This window comes from Talpa europaea (assembly GCF_964194135.1).
Source record: "Talpa europaea genome assembly, chromosome: 9".
Lineage (NCBI taxonomy): Eukaryota > Metazoa > Chordata > Mammalia > Eulipotyphla > Talpidae > Talpa > Talpa europaea.
In genome coordinates this window covers 106,712,184-106,731,168 of record NC_140076.1, presented here as the reverse complement: position 1 = coordinate 106,731,168, position 18,985 = coordinate 106,712,184, and the positions used below count along the sequence as shown (strand labels likewise).

The window sequence follows — 18,985 nt, the reverse complement described above, 5'->3', positions numbered from 1 at the left end:
GATGATTTTTCCATTGTGAAGGAGACAGTACATTCTAGCAAAATGCACCTCCTAGAAGCTAGGGCCCTATTTCTCTTGCTCTCTGCTGATCCCAGAGCCAGCAAATGCCTGTCACATAGCAGGTCCTCCTAGTAATGAATGAATCAAACAATTAGCCCATGTGAAATAGTTGCGTAAGGCTGGGGTAGCAGACAGTGAATCTAGACCACCCGGAAGCAACAAGGTATAATGCAGTGATGGCCAGTTTCAGAGGCACATTAGAATTATCTGGAAAGCTTTACAAAGTTCCAGGTCTCACCAAACAAGTGAGATCAGAGTCTCTGAGAAGGAGATCCAAACATGGATCACTGGGTTTCCAGGCACAGACAAGGTTAAGAACCAGTGAGGAAATAGAACCTGGCTTTGGAGCTGTGCATTCCTGGTGGGAATCACGGGCAAGTTACTTAACCTCCTTCAGCCCCAAATTCTCATCTACAAAATGGGAATCATAGATACTCCCCAGAGTTGCTATAAGACTGAGAATATATATAAAGAATTTAATAAATGCTCATTCTTGGGGGGGTGGGTAGGGGGAATAAGGGTGGTGGGAGGAACAATTACACAGAAACAGCCAATAAGTAGCACTTCCATTTTTAAAGTAGTTTTTCTCAGCAGGTGGAGAAATTTTTTTTTAACTTTTTCCACGATAGGACCTAGAATGATCTGGATTATCTCATCTGGCCCTCTTGCTCACTCTATGGGCAATATGTCCGTGACAAATGTTATTGCAATTCAATTGGTGATTAAACAGCATGAATGGTGAACTCACGAATTCTCTTAAAACTTTGCTTCACATCTGGCTGTGTCAGAGGGTCATAAAACCTCTCAGGTGTTAGACTCTCTTTCATTTCGACTCGGCTTAGCAGAAAACACCCTCCACCTACTGTGGCAGCCACCACAGCTGGGTTGGGCAGGTCTCAGTGAACTGTCACTGGGTAACAGGGAAGCGGGCAGTGTAACTTCCTCCCTGACCAGCTGTGTCCCCATCCCCTCTGGCCTCAGCTTCCCTTTCAAGAAGAAATCCTGATCTTCTGGATAAAGAAGAGTGTGCATTGAATGATTTGTTCCATTAGCTGAAGGACCAAGAGATGCTGTCGGGTGGAAGACCACGGATCTGAGAGGAAATTCTGGTTCTGCCACTAAGTGGCTGTGTGGCTCCCTTCCGTGGCCTCAGTCTTGGGAATAATAATCGTGCCTCCTTCATGTGGTTGAGAGGATTAAATAAACCAATGTCTACAAAATACATTCCATAGTGCCTGGAACACTCTCTGTATTGTATTAAGTGTTAGCCACCATTTTTATCTGCAAAATGAGGACCCCTGGGGTAGTCCACAATCTCTCAGCCTTCTTAGGAAGGAAAACTTAGTAACTGAGTTTGCTGGGGGTGGGGGTTGTGTTTTTATGTACCCGCCTCATCAAACTCTTCCCAGATTGAATACAGATAAAAATAAGAGTTTGGACTAGTGGCTTAACCCCGGGGAGCAGATGAGCCTCCTCTAAGTACCCTGTTTTGCATGGTGCTGGGAGAAACCCCATGGAGAGAGGCATCTGCCCATCCAACTTGCATGTAATCTGGGGCATCCACCTCAGCTCAACTGGCAACACCATCTCAGCGGACATAGGTGCTATCCAGAGATTGGCAAGGGGGACGTCTGGGCTTGGAAAGGCATGTGGGTCTCTGGACTTTCTATTTATCCCCAGCCTCAGTCCCCTATAGCCCAGGAAAGGAACTTTTCCCCAGTTCCAAGAGGTGACCCAGAAATCCGGGCTGCTGTTTCCAAATACCATAATGATGGTAACAATCTCTTCGATGAACAGTGCTCCACGTCCATTAAAACACGACGCTTCTCAAGCATCCCATCTCCATGTGGACCGCCCCTTTTCATGATGAGGAAACTGAGGCTCATAAGGGTTCTTATTTAAGGCAAAACACTTGCATTTAAGCCAAACTACCTTCTTTAATTGGTTAGTGACATTTTTCTTATGTCCTACTTGTAAGCCGCTTGAAGACTTTGCTGAATAGAATAGGTATCCCCTACTGACACTAACAGCCTCCTAAAAAGTCAACAGTACCCATGACCCTATCTCAGTAAGAGATGAGGTTTTTACTGCAATGCCTTATTAATGGTCAAAGTGATCCCTTTGGTTTGGTTGCCCAGAGCTTGGATCAACTAGATCCTGAAAAAGGGAGCCTTTTGGTGAGGCCAGAGAGGAAGCTTAATTCTGAGCTCCCTCTTGGCTGGAAATACCAACCCCAGGTGCTCCCATTGCGCTGCCCCAGTCTGCAGCCTGTGATTAGGGGCCTTAATGGCCATAATGCCTCCAATGTGGTGTTTAAACCAATAAGGCTTCAGAGAAGTTACGGTATGTTTAATAATGGCTTAATGACTACTTGTGAGATGCAAGGCTTCTGGTTCCTGTTTGGCCTTGATTTATAGCTCAACTCAGGCTGAGGACAGCCAAGAAACCCCCTCTAAGCCCCCAGCGGAAGAGGGAGGTGTTCACACCAGACCTCTTGGATTCCTTTAAAAATTGAGAATTCAAATGAAATACAAATGATGTTTGACTCCCAGCCCTTCTCACTAGTCTCTGGAGTCACGGGAAATAAACACAGTTTAACCCAGATTTAGAAACACCTCAATCCACAGAGGAGAACAGGGTCCTAAGGACCGTGGCTACTTCTTCCCAGATCTTAAATGGGGTGGAAGTTGCTTCTCTTTTCAGAATTTCTCAGCTACTGTCCTAATCCTCTGCCTCCTTTTGGCTAGAGAGACCCAGCTCTTAGGAAATGTGGTCCTACTCTCCCTTCCCTTCAAAATGGCAGGCCTGGGGCTAGGGAGCCCTGAGGTCTGCGCTGCAGGTAGCTTCTTTACTGTGGGGCCCTGGGCACATCCAGAACATGTGTCCACTAAAAGGTACTCGCTTCATGGGCACAGTTCAAACTGCAAACCCTCTATGTCCTCCTCCACCTGCTCCAAAGGCCGCGTTGCTGGACTCCATGCAGGGGCAAGTTGTCCCCATCATCTCTCCTTCTGCCTCCTCTGCTTCTAAAATGCCCTCTGAGGGACGCTCCCTGGTCAGATAAGAATACTAAGTGGCTGGTTCAAGGTCCCACCGCTCATTAATGGCAGTGTCCGGGCCCAACTTTCTCAGCCCCCAGACCAGATGAGAGCTCTTTCCACAGCGCCACCCAGGATTTCTCCCCCTGTGGGATAGTAGACATCTTTGAAGGAGCTGGTTTTGCTGGAGGCCTCGTTTTTTTCCCAACTCCCAGCAGAGTTAGGTGAAGTCCAGCCCAGTCCCTAGCAGTCCTGGGGGCCCTTAACTCCAGGCTCACGTCGGGAGACCAGGCCTAAAAGTGTCTGCTGGGGCGGGGAGAGACTCTGCCTCCCGAAATGCCTCACCTCCCTAGGCCGGAGCCTGTAGGCTGGACAGCAGGACCCGAAGTGCAGCTCTGACCGGGGCGCTCGCCAGGACGGGCAGACAAAAGAGACCCTGCCCTCAAGTGGCCTCAGATAAGGGGGCTGGGGTGAATTAGGGGGCTCCCGGACTCCGAGGGGTTAACCGGCGCGGGGCTGCACGTGACGTGGATGGTTCCTGCATTAAGTCAGAGGCGCAGCCCCCTCCCCTGCCCCCCGCCCCCCGCGGCGCGCGCCGCTCCCGGGGGCTCCGCGCCCCCGCGCCCAGGTCCCTCCCCCTTGGCGGGCGCTCACAGGCCGCGCGGGCAGCGCGAGCCCCGGAGCCCCGGCGGCCTGTGCGCCCCGAGCCGGCATGGACCCCGAGCGCTGCGCGCCCTTCGGCGTGGGGCCCGGGCCCGGCCCCTACGCGGCCGCGGGGGACGAGTCTCCCGGCGCTCAGGGGACCCCCCCCACCGCGCCTCACCTGCACCCCGCGCCGCCCCGCGGCCCGCGCCTGACCCGCTTTCCGGCCTGCGGGCCCCTGGAGCCCTACCTTCCCGAGCCCGCCAAGCCGCCCGTCAAGTACCTGCAGGACCTCGGGCCCGGCCCGGCGCTCAACGGCCACTTCTACGAGGGCCCTGCGGAAGGTAACCGCGGCGCGGGGCGCAGCGCGCAGCCCGGCCCGACCCGCTTCCCGCCCGCCCGCCCGGGCCGCGCCGCCCCGGCCCCCGCGCGCCTGTGTCTCCGCCGCTGCGCCCTCCCCGCGCCGCGTCCCGCTCGGCGGCCGGGCCGTCGGCGCCGGGGCCCGCACGAGTCCGCGCGGCGGGAGGGAGCCGTGCGCCCCGGGGAGGGAGCGGCAGCGCGGGCGGGCGGAGCGGCCGCGGCGCGGGGCCCGCTCGGGTCCGAAGGCGCCGGGAAGGCGCGATCGCGCCCGGCCGGGGCCGCGGGGCAGCTGCTTCCCTCCCAGAAGCCGGCGGCGGGCCCAGGCGCCACCTCGCTCGGCCCTGGGCCCCATCCGGGGCGACGCGCGGCTTTTGTGTCTGAGCCCCGTTGGGCGGCGGAGCCGGGCTGAGCCGTGGGCCGCGGCCTGGCCCCGCCGGTCTCCCCGCCCCAGGCCGCGCGCCGCCGGGAGGGCGCTCGGGGAGTGGCCGCGGTCGGCCGCAGGACCCTCCGCAACGCAGAATAACCGTGTTTTTATTTCTCAGACCGACCTGGCCGCCCGTCCCTAGGCGCGGGGTGGCCGCCCCTGCACGGTCGTGGCCTCCGCACCCGGCCGTCGCCAGCGGGGCCCACGGGCGCGCCCCGCTGCTCGCGGCGGGCGGTGACCCCGGGCGCCTCGGGCTCCTGGGCCGCCGCCCCGCGCGCGAGGCCCCTCGGCCGTGCCGCCGCCAGGAACAGCCTGAGCGCCCGGGCCTGGCGGGCACCGACGGCACCGACTGACCTGGGAGAGCCTCGCGCCCGCGCCGCCCCGTCTGCGCCGCCACGTCCCGCTGCTGGGGCCAGAGCTGGACTCCGCGCCCCGCGCCCGCCCGCCTCCCGGCCGCGCCGCGCGGGCTCCACGGGGAGGCCGGGCAGCTCCGGCCTGCGCCCAGCCCGGCGGTGGGAATGGGCAGGGGAGGGCGGGAGGTGTGTGGGGTCAGCGGAGGAAATGAGCGAGCCCGCCGAGCCCCGCGTCTGTGCCCTTTAAAGAGGCTCTCCTGATAAAAACCACAGTTGGGACTTAATGAGAAGCAGTTGGCCTGGCTCCTCTGATCCCAGCCAGACGGCGGCGGCCGCGCAGCGCCCTGAGCACCGCCGGGGACAGGTACCCGGCTGGCTCGGCGCGTCGGGCCGGCCAGGACCCTCCCCACGGGCGCGCACCCCCGCTGGGCGGCTGCCCCCCCCCCCAGCCTGCCCCGGGAGCGGCCTCCACGCGCGCACAGTGCGGGGGGCGCTGGAGCGGAGCAGCGGCCGCGGGGCAGCCGGCGCGGGCGCCCGTGTCCACAACGAAATGTGTGGAAAGGGGACCCCAGAGTGCCAGCGACCAGCCAGAGGCGAGAAGGGGAAATTGAACAGAGCAGCGGAGGACAGAAGCGAGCAGGAGACGTGGACAGCAGTCGGCGAGCCAAGCACGGCGGAAAATAAGTGAAGAACCAACGAAAAGAAAAAAGCGAAGGGAAGATCGAACGAAGCGGGTCGTGGAGCAGGAGGGGAAGAAGAAGAGAGAAGAGGCGGACAAAACGAAAGGGGGGTGCAGGGCATCCTGGAAGAGTAGGAAACAGCCCCATGAGAAGAAGTGGGGGACGCGCAGGCAGGATCCAAGCTGCGCGGAGGCCAGGCCGACCGAAAAGCAGGCGCAGGAGTCCAGGCGCGCCCGGGTGGAGACGCCACGGGCCGCTCAGCGCCCGGCGCCCAGGCCCTGCGCTCCGCTCGGGCGGGCACAGGCGCCGCGTGTCCCTCCAGGGGGGCGACCTCGGAGAGGCGCGCGGCGGAGCCGGGCTTCGAGGGAGGCGCGGCCGGGAGAGCTCTGGCCCCGCTGTCCGCTCGGTGAGGGAAGCGGCGCACAAAAGGGCACCCCGCCTTATTTATCGTTTTTTAAAATAACGGGCCCGGAGCGTTCCAGTTCTGACCAGTAAGCGCGCAGCTGCGCCCCATGTGCGGCACGGTCTTTGCAGAGGCCCGGCAGTTGCGCGCCCGGGAGCCTGGCGCACGGCGCTCCTCTCACGCCCTTTGCCGAGGTCGCCCTGCGCGGCGGCTCTCGAACCGGGGGCATCCTGACCGTGCCAGCCACCCTCGCTTCCTCTGCGCGCGGCGGCCGTTCCCGTCCCGCCAGGGGCCCCCCAGTCTGAGCCCCAGCTTGGCTCCCTGACCTCGGGATGCGCCTGCCGCCCCGAAGGCCCTGAGCCAATAACCGTATTGCCGCGTCCACCAGGCGGGCCGCGGACCTCCAGGCGAGCTCTAAGTCGTGGACACCTGGCTGTGATCTCTATGCCAAGGTTGTTTCCACCCTGGGACCTACATGCGCTTTTTTGTGCACATGGGTTTCTGGTGTTCCACCAGAGCTGCAGAAGCCCTGACTTCCGAGAGCCCCTCCGCCAGCCTGAGGATCTTCGCCAGCCTGAGGATCTTCGCAGGGAGCAAGACTGCCCCACAGCTAAAAGCTAAGCCGCTGAAAGCCAGGCTAAAAGCTGAACGCTGCCCGCTGCGCTCTCCATGGAGGCCTTAATGGCGGTGGGGTTCCAGACCCGAGACTGGAGCAAAGCCTGAGTGGCATCCGTGCCCCCACTGGTAGGGGTTCCGGGAGCCCTCCTGGGTAGGGAGTGCTTTAGGGCTTGCGAAGTGAGTCATGGACAGAGCTCCATGAAGGCCTTGGAGGTCCTTGTCCTGGTTCCTGCCTTTCAGGTCCCGCATACTGCCTCGGTGGTCTTGTGGTTGTGCAGATCTTGGACACCCTGGCCCTGAACCCCAGGTTCTCACTGTCCAGCCTGGGTACTCCCCCCCCCCCCCTTAGTACCCATTGTCCCAACCAGGTGCAAGTGACTCCTGCGCACAGCCTGTACACACTGCGAACCTGCCCTGGGCCTGACAGAGCCACCTTCTCCCAACAAGCTTCGATTTCAGTTGCTGGTTTCTGTTCCTGTTCTGCCTTTCCTTGGCTCCTGCCCTCCATTTATCCCACCTCCCACTCTGCTCTTCTGAGCCTAATCCTTAGGAGGCTGAGGCTAACACCCTGAGCCTAATCCTCAGGGTGTTCCATGAGGCATACCCCTCTCTCCCAAAAAGAAGGGGTACCACCTGATATCCTCCAGGTAGAGGAAGGTGGTCTCAGGGCAATGGCGAGGAAGAGGGATTTCTCTGGTCCCTGACAGGGCTGTAGACTGGGCAGGCATGCGAGGCCAGCAGGCTTGGCCCTTTGGGGGCAGCCGTTCCGAGAAGTCCTGCTGTCCTTCATCCCTTGACCTTGGTAACTGGGAGGCTTAAGGTCAGGAAGGCAAGTCCTAGAGCCCCAGACCTGGTCACTTCCTCAGGGAAGATCCTGCTGGACAGGAAATACACTGGGGGCCCAAGAGGTAGATGAGCAAGCCCCAGAGCTTTGGGGAGCCCCCTGCAGTGACATCAGCGCTCCTCTGGACCCATTCCTGAGCCACTCTCACCCCTTTTCTGCCTGGAGTCTTGCAGGTCCACACTCTGACCCCAAGATACTAACACCCCTACTCCAGGACCACACTCTGACCCCCTACTCTCAGGTCTGCTGTGGGGAAAAAGACCCCGTCCAGTCTCCTGGTCATTTTCAATTATTTAGTTCAACTTCCGTGAGTTCTTCTTCCTACTGAGTCTCCCTACGATTACCCTAGAACTGAGCTGTGTTGTCCAAGAGTGGAAATCGGGAGCTGGAGCATTTTCTGCCCCATGTGAAGGATGCTGGTGCCCAGGCTGCACACAGCCCTGAGGGCAGCCGCCCCCACCCCCCACCAGGCCTCCAGGACACACAACATGGAGCTTATTTCACAGTCTGGGTGGTCCTGGGAGGTCATGGCCGCCTTCCGGAGGAAGGGAACTTGCCCGTTGTCCTCCACGGCGCAGACAGAGACCCGTGGGCACCTGTAAGCCATGTCTCCAGTCGCGTCCTCCTCTGACACAGCTGTGATCCCAACACCAGTCCCAGGGAAGAAACTGCCTCTTGGTGCCAGCTCGCTGGGCCTCCTGGGGACCAGGCCCCCGCTGGGGATGGGCCCAGGGCCAGGGAACGGGCTGTGTGAGTCAGTGGGGCGTCTTTGTGGCGGCGCTCCTGCCATCCCAGCGGACTGTTGAGATTTCATGGTGACACTGCTGGGGGTCCTTGCCAGAGGGAGAGAGGGCGGGGCGCTCAGGGTGACCTATTTTCACCGTGCGCCAATGGTGGCCGTGCTCCATGGAGCCTCCCGCGTGAGGGAGTGAGGCTTAGCGTGTCAGAGCGGGGCCACTCGGAGCTGCTCCCAGGCTGCAGTCAGGTCCCCCCCCCCCCCCCGCTTGTAAATCGTGGGCAACAAGGAGCCATCAGAGACGCCTGAGGGTGGCAGGCAGACACGACGAGAATGTCAGGGTTGGGGTCTGTGTTCTGTTTCGACCCCGGTGCCCCAACTCTCCTCCAAGCAAGGCCTCTCTCCTGCCTCTGATGCTGGAGCTTAAGTCTGTGCTCAGACTTCACAATTTTTGGGGGAATGAGACAATCCTCCTGGAAGCTTCTTTACCCCAATTTGCCCTTCATACCACAGGGCTGGGGGGATTGGACATTGCCCTAGGACTTGGGGTTCAGAGAATGAGCTCAGAGGTGGACTGAGCATCCCTGACAGTTGCCTGCCTGATCCTGAGGGCAGGGGTGTGGCCATGAGGGCCTGGGAACCAAGGCCCACAGAGTAAGGCACAAGGAGGCCCTTCCTGGCAGGGGAGGGTGGTGTCACCCACTCACCCTCACCCCCTCCTCTTCCTGCCCCCCCCCACACACCAAAGACTTTACTGTGCCTGTGCTTGGCCCTGCCTTGGCGCCAATCCTGGCACCTCCACCCTGTGGGATGCACCCCCACAGCACTTCCCCGAAATGAACCCCCTCTAGCCCCAGCAGATCCGCCCAGACCACAGAGCACATGGCTCCCCAGGGCCCCCTCCCCAGCGGGAGACTCGGCAGGCAGGCTCTGAAGCCAGGCTCCCATGGAGGGTGGCTGGCTGGAGGAAGGGAAGGCAAAGGAAGGGGAAGGCGGGGACTGAAGCGTCACGTTCTTCTCCTCCCTCCATTCCACCCACAAAACCCCCCGTTCGGCTTCCATCCTCCTTTTTGTGTTTTCCATTGCAGCTGAGGAGAAGGCCTCCAAAGCCGCCAGCTTTCCTCAGCTACCCTTGGACTGCCGAGGGGGCCCCAGAGACGGACCCTCTAACTTGCAAGGCTCCCCAGGCCCCTGCCTGGCCAGCCTGCGTGTCCCCCTGTCCCCGGGACTCCCCGACTCCATGGAGTTGGCCAAGAACAAGAGCAAGAAGCGCCGTAACCGCACGACCTTCAGCACGTTCCAGCTGGAGGAGCTGGAGAAGGTCTTCCAGAAAACCCACTACCCTGATGTGTATGCCCGGGAGCAGCTGGCTCTGCGCACGGACCTAACCGAGGCCCGGGTACAGGTGAGGGCGCCCTGAGCACGGGACTCTAGCTGCCTCCACCACATACCTGGGCCACGGGACGCTAGCACCCCACAGGGCAACCCACCCTCCTGGGCTCGCCCTCTGTGCCTGCTTGCTGCAGCCGCAGGCACCCAGCCCAAGTGGAGGCGCACGCAGGCACCCCAAGTCCTGTGTGCAAGCCAACTTTGTTGCTGATCCGGGGTACACCCTGGATCTCTCACCTCAGTGTCCTGATTTAGGAACAGTGAGCCATGGTGCTGTCTGCTTAGGGAGCATTCTCGAGGACCACAGAGGAGGCAGCGTTTGGGAAGCAGTGCCTTGCTGCGCTCACATGGGGCTGCTCCTAAGATGCCTGCTCAGAGTAGGAGGGTCCCCCCCGCTGCAGGTGGGGTGTCTCAGGATCAGGGATGCTCAGCTGTCCAGCAACTTTCACTTGCTAATCAGGGTAAAGGGCAAAGGGCCGTCCACATGCAAGGCATGTTGGGAGGGAGAAAGAACGTGAGCAGGGCAATGCGGGCCGGGGCGGGGGTGGGGAGGGGCAGGCTTCGGAAAGGAGGCTTCAGTAAGAGTCTGGCCCAAGGTGTGGTTTTCACCTGGCCTCACACAGGCTCGCGACCCAGAAAGCGGCCCTAAGCAGGGCTTGGGGTTCAGCTTCTCGGGAAAGTGAGGAGGTGGCCTCAAGGCAGAGGCGATCCCCTTCTCCAAGACAGAGGAGACTCAGCCAGGACAGAGCTCACATCATGCACGGGTCCTTCGGGGCAGGGGGCAGCTCTGCAGAACTTGGGGGCGGGCCGGCCAATCTATAAAGAGGCCAGCTGCTGTCCAGCGGAGAGGGCCCTTCGGCTGATTCAGCATAAGGCCGGGGGACTTGGGATGTTTCCCCTTCTCTGCTGGTCCTCCTGTTCCATGTTCCTCCCCGGTAGCACCCAAAACAGGCTTCCAGGACTGTCACCAAAGGCTGCCCAGGGCCTGGGGCCATCAGAGTGGGAGGTCCAGCATTCAAGACAACCCCAGATTACAGAAGCCACAGGTGCTTCTGCACGACCGTGGGGTGGGGTCTAAATAGCGACCCCCATGGAACAGCTTTGAAGAAGTGGAGCACACTGGCCCCCTCACGTGCTACACCTTTTGAACCCCAGAAGGGTGGAGGGGTAGCCACCAGGGCCCCAAATCCAGCCCAGCAGCCTCCCCGATGATTGAGATGAGTAGGGACGTTTTCTGTGACAGGAGCTTGACACCCACCCATAGGCCCACCCGTGGAGGGGGTTATTAAGACTACACATTGGACTATGCAGAGGGCAGGCCCAGAGCACAGAGGACTCTGGGCGAGAATAGGGGTGACAGGGAAGCACTCCCAGTAAAGAGATCAGATTTATCGGCTCCAGGCTTCTTTATCTGCCTGCACAGGAGGGACAGTAGAAAAAGACAGGCCAGGTAGCTGGGCAGGTGGGGTGGCCCTCCCCTAGACTTGCCCCAGGCCTGCTCTGGGAGTTCTGTGACCTGGGGTCAGGAGGCTGCAGCGTGCCCAGCTCCTTAACTTTCAGGGCCTCACTGCCTGCTGGAGTGGGAACGACTGTGGGGCAGTGGGCAGATGTGAGGGCCAAGGGCAGGTCTCTCTCTCTCTCTTTCTCTCTTGCATGCGCGCACGCGCACACACACACACACACACACACAGCTACTCTGTTGGCACGCCCAGCTTGATCCCTAAAAGTCTGTTGTTTGTGGCTGGTTTGGTGGGGCTTGATATTGCCAATGTCTAGTCCAGAGCCTGACACATAAGTGTTTATTAAATGATAGAAATGCAAAACACATGCCGCAGTGCACTTACATGTCACAGTCACAGGGCGGATACCAAACAACAAATTCATCTCAGATATGCGCACAACACACAGATAGCCAAGAGCTCTCACACACACCAGATGACGCCCGTGGCACGTGGGATTACAGTGAGATGCCAGGGAGGGTGCCCGGCTCAGATGGACGTGGAGGGAGGGGTCCGTCACACAGGCAGGGAGTGTTTCAAAGGTGGGCTGGTGTGGGAGGCAGCTAACGGGGTGTTGTGTGGCAGGAGATGGGGCTGTGAAGGGCGGGAGGCCACGGGAGCTTGTGAAGGAGCTGGGCTCCGCCTGAGGTCTCCGGGGAGCCACCGAGAGCTCAGACAGGACCAGGACCTGGCAGATACATCTTTAACATCCATGTGGTGGGGAGACGAGCAGGAGATGAGGCAGGAGGGCTAGAAAGCCCACACACGTGCACTGGCACACTTAGGCAGCACCTGGGGCCTCTGAGGCCATGGACTCCCACGAGCTTTCCTAGAGAACCACGTTGGAGAACCCCAGAAAGCGACTCAGCAGGGGAGTTGTGTGGGGGTGGCCCATAAGGTCAATAAACCCTCGCTGGGTTTGGGTCTTTCCCAGGCCCCATCCCAGGCCCTCCAGGGGGCCCCTGAGAACGACGTAGATTTCTAAACTACCACTCAAGCCCCTCCGGCCCAGAGCCAGCTCCCCAGCCTGCAGGACACAACTGCCAGCTCCACGCTTGGGGTTGCTTCAGCACCCTCTCCGCCTCTCCCAACCGGCCCCCAGGTCTGGTTCCAGAACCGCAGAGCCAAGTGGCGGAAGCGGGAGCGTTACGGGAAGATCCAGGACGGGCGGAACCCCTTCACGTCGGCCTATGACATCTCCGTGCTGCCCCGCACGGACAGCCACCCCCAGGTGAGCCAGGACCTGGGTGTCCCCTGGGGAGGGCGGCAAGAAGAGGGGCTCTGGTCCCTGTAGCGGCAGTGGGGCTGAGATATGTGGTTACATCGCTCCTTCCTCTGCAAAATGGGGATCTCACCTGTCTCGTGAATGATGCACGCGGAGCTTCAAACAGGGACTCAGCAAAGAAACCGCCTCCTGAGCAGTGGCAGTGGCCACTGACAGTGTGCAGCGCGGGAGGGAGTGGCTTCCAGACCAGGCCAGAGGAGACGTCTTTACCCCCGCAGGAGGCGGAGCTGGAATTGCAAACAGACCCCTGGAGTGACAGGGCAGGAGGCACCCCCCCCCCCCCCAATCCCAGCGCCTGCCTAAGGTGGCCCCAGCTCAGTTAGCAGTAAGGCAGGATTTGCAGGGCCCAGTGGAACACCACAGACAAGGTGGTGCTGATGCCTGGGCTGGTTGGGGGAACCCCTTAAAAAAAAAGAGGAGGCTTCTTGGAAAGTGTGTGGAACCCTAAGGGCAGAGCGCCCCCAGGGAAGGGGAGCAGCGCTTGGGGTGCTGATCATGGGCCATCTTTCTCTCTTTCAGCTGCAGAACTCCCTGTGGCCCAGTCCAGGGTCTGGCAGCCCTGGGGGCCCCTGCCTCGTGTCTCCCGAGGGCATCCCCTCCCCATGCATGTCTCCATACTCTCACTCTCACGGCAATGTGGCTGGCTTCATGGGGGTGCCAGCCTCCCCCAGAGCCCACCCTGGCATCTACTCCCTTCACGGCTTTTCCCCCGCCCTGGGGGGCCACAGTTTTGAGCCCTCCCCGGATGGCGACTATAAGTCTCCAAGTCTCGTGTCGCTCAGGGTGAAGCCCAAGGAGCCGCCCAGCCTGCTGAACTGGACCACGTGATCGTCTCGTGGACACACAGACTGAGCTGCCACCCCCGTTTCCATTCCCAGCTGCTCCCACCCCGCGGGGCCAGGATGCCAGAGAGGACACTCCTCGGCCTCCCAGCCCCACATGGTTCCTGAAGGTGCAGGCCGAGCAGCAGGGACCTCAGCCTCCACAGGGAACAAGTCCCTTTTCTCTTAGGACAAGATGGGGCTGCTCAGGAGGAAGGGGGCTTCAAAGCAGGTTGGACCCTCTGCCACAGCTCGGGGCCTCTCACCCAGACTCCGGGCTGGAGAAGGACACTGCCCAGCTTCCTTCGAAAGTCACTCCTCCAGCGGAAACAGCTGAACTGGCTCCTCATTCAGGAAACCCAGGGAAATGGGAGGACACAGGTTGAACCAGGAGGAGCAACTTGTAGGCCAACCTCACCCCCCGCTGCCACCAGGGGGTGGACACCCAGCGTGTGGCGGTGAGAAGGGCCTGGAGGCCAGAGGTCGGTGGAAGGTCCGGCCCCCCTGCTGCAGCCATCCCTCACTCCTCCCGAAACAGGCACGGAGCCATCCGCCCCCTCCAAGGGTCGGCAGTCCCACCAGCAACAACGAAATATTTCCATTCTGCTCATGGGATGAGGCCAAGCTATGCTGTGGACACCATGGCTCCCCTGGCTCACTCACTGATCATGGGAGGGAGGAAACAGATTTCTGACTCTGAGCCCCTGAGATCCTGACCCCACCTTTTGTAAAACTACTTTTGTAAAAAAAAAAAAAAAAAAAAAAAAGTGCTGCCCAGCATAATAAAAAGGTGGCATTATTTTTTAGACCAGCTGACTGTCTCCTTTGGGTCTGGCACTTTGGAGCTGGTCTGTACAGGCCCCGGAGCTGGCACGGATCTTAGAGGCAGGGGATGGTGGCCCCATGGCCTGCCCGGGGCCTCTGTGGCCCCAGCTGGGGAGGGGAGACGGGGGTGGGGCGTGGGGGGTGGCGGGGTAGGACCCAGCTTAGGGCTGCTGGGCTCATGTGGAAGGGAAAGCTGGGGGCGGGAAGGGGAGTGAGGAAACAGAGATAAGCTTGTGGCCGAGCTGCCCGCGGGAAGGAAGGTGGAAAGGAAGATGGGGGAGACTACAGAGGCGCTGAGGGCCCACATGCTGGTGGGGGTGGGGCAGCTCCCTTCTCCCAGATGCCCCAGGAGCGTGCCTGAGCTGTGGGGCAGAGACAAAAGCCAGGACTCTTCTTTCTTGTGGTTTCGGAGTATTACCCTTTCTGTCCTTCAGCCCCACGCTCTGCCTTATCTGCAGCCTGGAAGGCAGGAAAAAAGCAGGCCTGGCCCTCCCACCTTCCCAGTAAACACAACCACATTGCTCACAAAGCTCAGCCTCGGCTAGCAGTCACCCAGCCCCGCCTCCTCTTCAGGCGCAGAGAGGCCCAAACACAGAGACCTGGGGCGGGCACGCCGTCTCTCAGGGAGAGCGCTGGTCCTCCGTGGACTGGGTTTCCTGGCCAAGATACTCGCTGTGACGAGGCTCAAGCACGCCCAGAGGATGCTTCCTTTCCTCCAGGCCCTGAGGAAATCTGGAGATTTCTCTTTGTCCTGGTGCTGGCCCTGAGGTCCAGGTGGGAGGCCGTGTCCGGCAGGAGGGGCAGAGCCCGGGCAGTAGGGGAGGCACCCCAGGGACCTCTGATGAACAGAACCACCTTCACCCAGCTCAATAACAAACGGGCTCAGGTCCATATTTCTAACTCCAGGGCTCAGCCCATACACTACCAGTTACTTCACCCAAGGGGTGGCCAGCAAAATCTTGGACTTTCAGTCTCCCAAAAAGTCAGAGATGCAGAGAGAGATTAGTTCGTTTCACAAATATCTGAGTGCCCGCTCTGTGTCAGGCACTGTGTTAGGTGCCAGAGATAGAGCAAAGGTCAAGGGTCAAGAAGAGCATAGAGGACTTTCACAGCTTGGAGAGATGGACAGAGGACGGAAGGACCTGTGAAAGCCCAAGCAAGGGAAGCAGGCATGGGGAAGACCAGTCCGGCCAGGGAGCATCAGCGCTGCTAGAGAGGGAGAGGCGGGCCCTGCGCTGGGGGGCTGAGTGGGGGAGGGTCCGGGAGGCCAGGGACCAGCTACTGGCTCCCGTCCAGGGGCATCTGCCCACAGCTCATATTTTTCTGTCCTGTGACAGCTAAATGAAGAGAAAGCTAACTTTACAACCACCCACTTCACACATAATGAATATGAATGGGCATCCCGGAGCCTGTTCCCGGGGATTATCTGTGAGCTGACGGGTTCTCCCACTGACTGGGCCATCCCCCAGTCTGTCCCCTGGCTGGGACTCGGGCAGCCCTTCCACCTGCTTCCCATTAGCCACCCTCCCATCCTCCTCTTCTCCCCCACGTCTTGTGCTTCCCGCTGTGGAGACACAGCCCCCAGGTCTCCAGCTGCCCCTGCTCCCAGCCTCACACCAGAGGCGACCTCAGTCAAGGCCCTTATTTCCCCAAGGCTGGGGCTCTGGCCACCCCTCTGGAAAAAGAGTGGCCCCACCTGAAACACAACTTTAAGTTGCTAGGCTTGATCTCCCTCTGCTAACACTCCAGAGAAGATTCCAGAGGCCATAATCTTGGACCTGGCAGGCACATGGTCACTAGGCCTGGACTGGAGGGTCCTAGCAGCAGGGTCCTTCAGAAGCTTCCCACCCTAGCCTGCCACTGGGAAATGCTTCTAATATGAAGCATCTAATCTTCCTTCCTTGCCACCCCCAGCCAGGGGGAGGTGCAGCAATTTACACATTCACCTGAATTACAACTCTGAAGTGCAGATCCTCCGTAGCCCTAGCCAGCACCATCCAGGTTACCAGGAAGTGGGCATGACCTGTGTCCAGCAGTGGGAGGGCAGCTTCAGGCCTGCCCCAGCCTCATGCCACCATCTCTACCAAGTAGGCAGTGAACACAAAGTATCTACTCTAAGAACCCTTGTTCCTAATGCTGGAGCCCCGCCCTTGCCGCTCAGCTGCAAACACCCTCCCTTACTCCCCACAACCAGGACCATGCTGGCTGGGGTCCATGGGATCTATGTGGCCCTACAGGATGTCTGACTCAGCACCTACCCAGCTACTTGCTTCTATTGCCATTTGTCCATCCAACCGTTACTCAAGAGAAGTGTGGGTGTTCACCTGGACACTCAGGCCCCTAAAATAGGGCCTCGCCCCAATCAGACCTTCAAGGTATGTCAGCAGGATTGCTACGTAAGTGCCTGACTCTTAAGAGGCCTCTGTATTAACAGCAGTGAGCTGGGGACAGGTCTCTTTCTAGGGGACACAGAAAATGGATGCAAATTCACAGGTTAGGGGTGGAAGGAATTAGCAATAGTAAGAATAGCTGCCATTTGTAAGTCGCATTGTTAGTCCAGTATGTACATCCACTACCCATTTTTCTTCAACCCTCAGTCGTGATGTGTTGAAACCATGATGGTATGAAACCAAATTTAAACAGATGAGTCAACTGAGATTTAGAGCTTGATTAAGATTCCTCAATGAGTAAAAGTCAAAGCCTGCACCGAAAGTTGGGGCTGTCTCACTCCTAAAGGGCACAGCCCCGTTTCATAGCCAGGGGAGGCTGACCACACCAAGTGCCAAGTGCATGGCCCCGCTACTGCCTCTCAAGCAGTCAGTCCAGGAAGCCAGCCTCCTGGGTGAAGCGCAACAGGTGAGGCAGGGGAGGCACCACGAGTCCTCTGGGACCCAGGAGAGACACTCAAGCTCTAGCTGAGGGAGAGAAGCAGCGGTGATAGCCCCAAGTAACCTTCAGGAGGGCATATTCTGGGCATACCAGAGTCTAGGCCACAGCCAAGCTTGGGTGGCGTTAGGGCCTAAAGCAACTGATATTTGCCAAGACGCTTCCTGCCATGCATGCTTGAGCAAATACTAAATACTGACTAAGGTGGATAAAGGAGCAAATGAATGCACTGCTGTAGTGCTGGGGAGCAGCAATGTTGAAGAGAAAGGGAGTGGTGTTGGGGGTGAAGGTATACTTTACAGAGACCTGAATCCTGACTCTGCTTCTCAGTATTTTGTGACCTTGGGCAGGTTCTTTACCCTTTCTGAGCCAGGTTTCTTATCTGCAAAATAGAGATTATATTGGTACCTTCCTTTCGGGTTTAAGTGTTAAGATATAGAACAGTGGTTGGCACATAGCAGGACTTGACACGCACAGACTGTGTGGAAGAAAATAAGCCTTGAAGAAACTATTGTGCTCGTCACCTATTTGACACTTAGTACATGGGAACTCTGGGTTAACAAGGGGCGAGTCCCACTCAGGGTGATACAGCCACGGGCTACTCCATGCCACAGTGGCCTGAAGGAGCAATGGACCCCGAGTCTGGTTAGTGACTGTCCACACTTCATATAACACAACCACGGTCTTCACGTATCCTGCCCATCTCATGACCCAGGTGAGAGAAAGCCGGAGCTGGGGTGGCCTCTTGCTTCAGAAGATACTGTTGTACAAGGACCTGGATTCAAGTGGCCAACAGCTGCGAGCACACTCAGTGTCCTTTGTGAGGCGCCTCCCCAGTGGACAGCCCTGGGCAGTGCAGGAGTTCCACCGCCAGGCTTCGGGCCCTGCAGCTTTGATATTTATGTGCTCCCCGTACAGGTTTATATGGAGAGATTTACAGATCTTTGCAAACCAAGGGTGGAAATGGCCTCTCTGGTTAAGGGAAGCCTCAGAGGGGAGACTGGGAAAATCAAAAAAGGAAAAGGCAGACAAAGCCTCAGTCAGGCTAATTCAGTAGGCACAGCTGCCCGATGGAGTAAGAACAGGAAAGTCCATCTGCCCAAGTTGCAATCTCAAGGTAAATGTTTCCTATTTGTCCTGACAAGAAACAGCAGAAAATCCATCAACCACACATGAATTATGTGACATCCCCCTGTCACAGGCAAGCTACTTAGGGGCCAAAGGCCAATCAGATGGGATGGCCTGTCTCATGGGTTGTGACTTACCGCTGCCGGCTCCCTGCTGCTCCTTACCACGCTGGCAGGCAAGGTTTGTCCTGGAGGTCCAGCTCAGGCCCTGGATTTGAAGCTCAGCATGATCCAGGAAGGCACTCAACCAAAGAACCAACAAAAGGGAGAATTTCCTCAGAATACATTTCCTTTGCATGTCAAGAACCCTGGAGATTTAAGACCCCATCCACAGGGCCTCTAGGGAAGACAGGTATCAAGCAATTCTGAAAATGGAACACCCCCTTTTCTCAGCCTCAGAGTGTTAACCTCTTCAGAAGTGGTGCCTCAAGGTTGAGGGAGGTAGAGGCAGATGTGACCAGGGTGCTGAAGGCCAGGTGAAGGCTCCAGAAGGCCTCCAACCCCAAAGGCTTTCCTTACTTCTCCCACAGCCAGAGGGGCTCCCAGTTCATCCAGCACTCCCACTGGGAAGCTAGCTCCTGATCGTCTGCCTCCCAGGCTTTGGACACCCAAGTTCCTAACCACCTGTCCCAGTGAGGGCCCAGAACAGGTAACACCCCTCTTGCCTTACCCCCTCCCGAGCATTGAAACTGGTGTGGCTGAGGCCAGCTCAAGGTTAAGATCCAGCCAGACTCGGGGCTCCTCATGCAATTATATCAAACTCATGGGTGCCGGGCAACTTGTCACTCCAGCAACCCAGGGCTTGAGCTGGGCTGGCGCCATCCAGACTGATGTGGGTAGAGAGCACTATGGATAAGCACCACCCCCAAGGTCTCCCCCCTTGGGTAGGAAGGCAGGGCAACTTGGCAGGAACAAGTGGGTGACCTAACAATGCTGGCAAGAAAATCCACTTCTAGACCTGATAAGATAGGCTAAGGCTATTATTTCTTGTAGGA

General features: G+C 58.7%; 1 protein-coding gene across 1 annotated transcript; it reads left to right on the top strand.

The window, feature by feature from the left end:
- Positions 1-3,780: 3,780 nt before the first annotated feature.
- On the top strand, positions 3,781-13,159 carry ALX3 (ALX homeobox 3; the record flags this gene model as incomplete). Its single annotated transcript, XM_084242236.1, has 4 exons — positions 3,781-4,084; positions 9,247-9,563; positions 12,149-12,277; positions 12,851-13,159. Exons 1-4 carry the CDS (start codon positions 3,811-3,813, stop codon positions 13,157-13,159), a joined length of 1,029 nt encoding a protein of 342 aa, XP_084098362.1. The 5' UTR covers positions 3,781-3,810.
- Between the last annotated feature and the right edge of the window lie 5,826 nt (positions 13,160-18,985).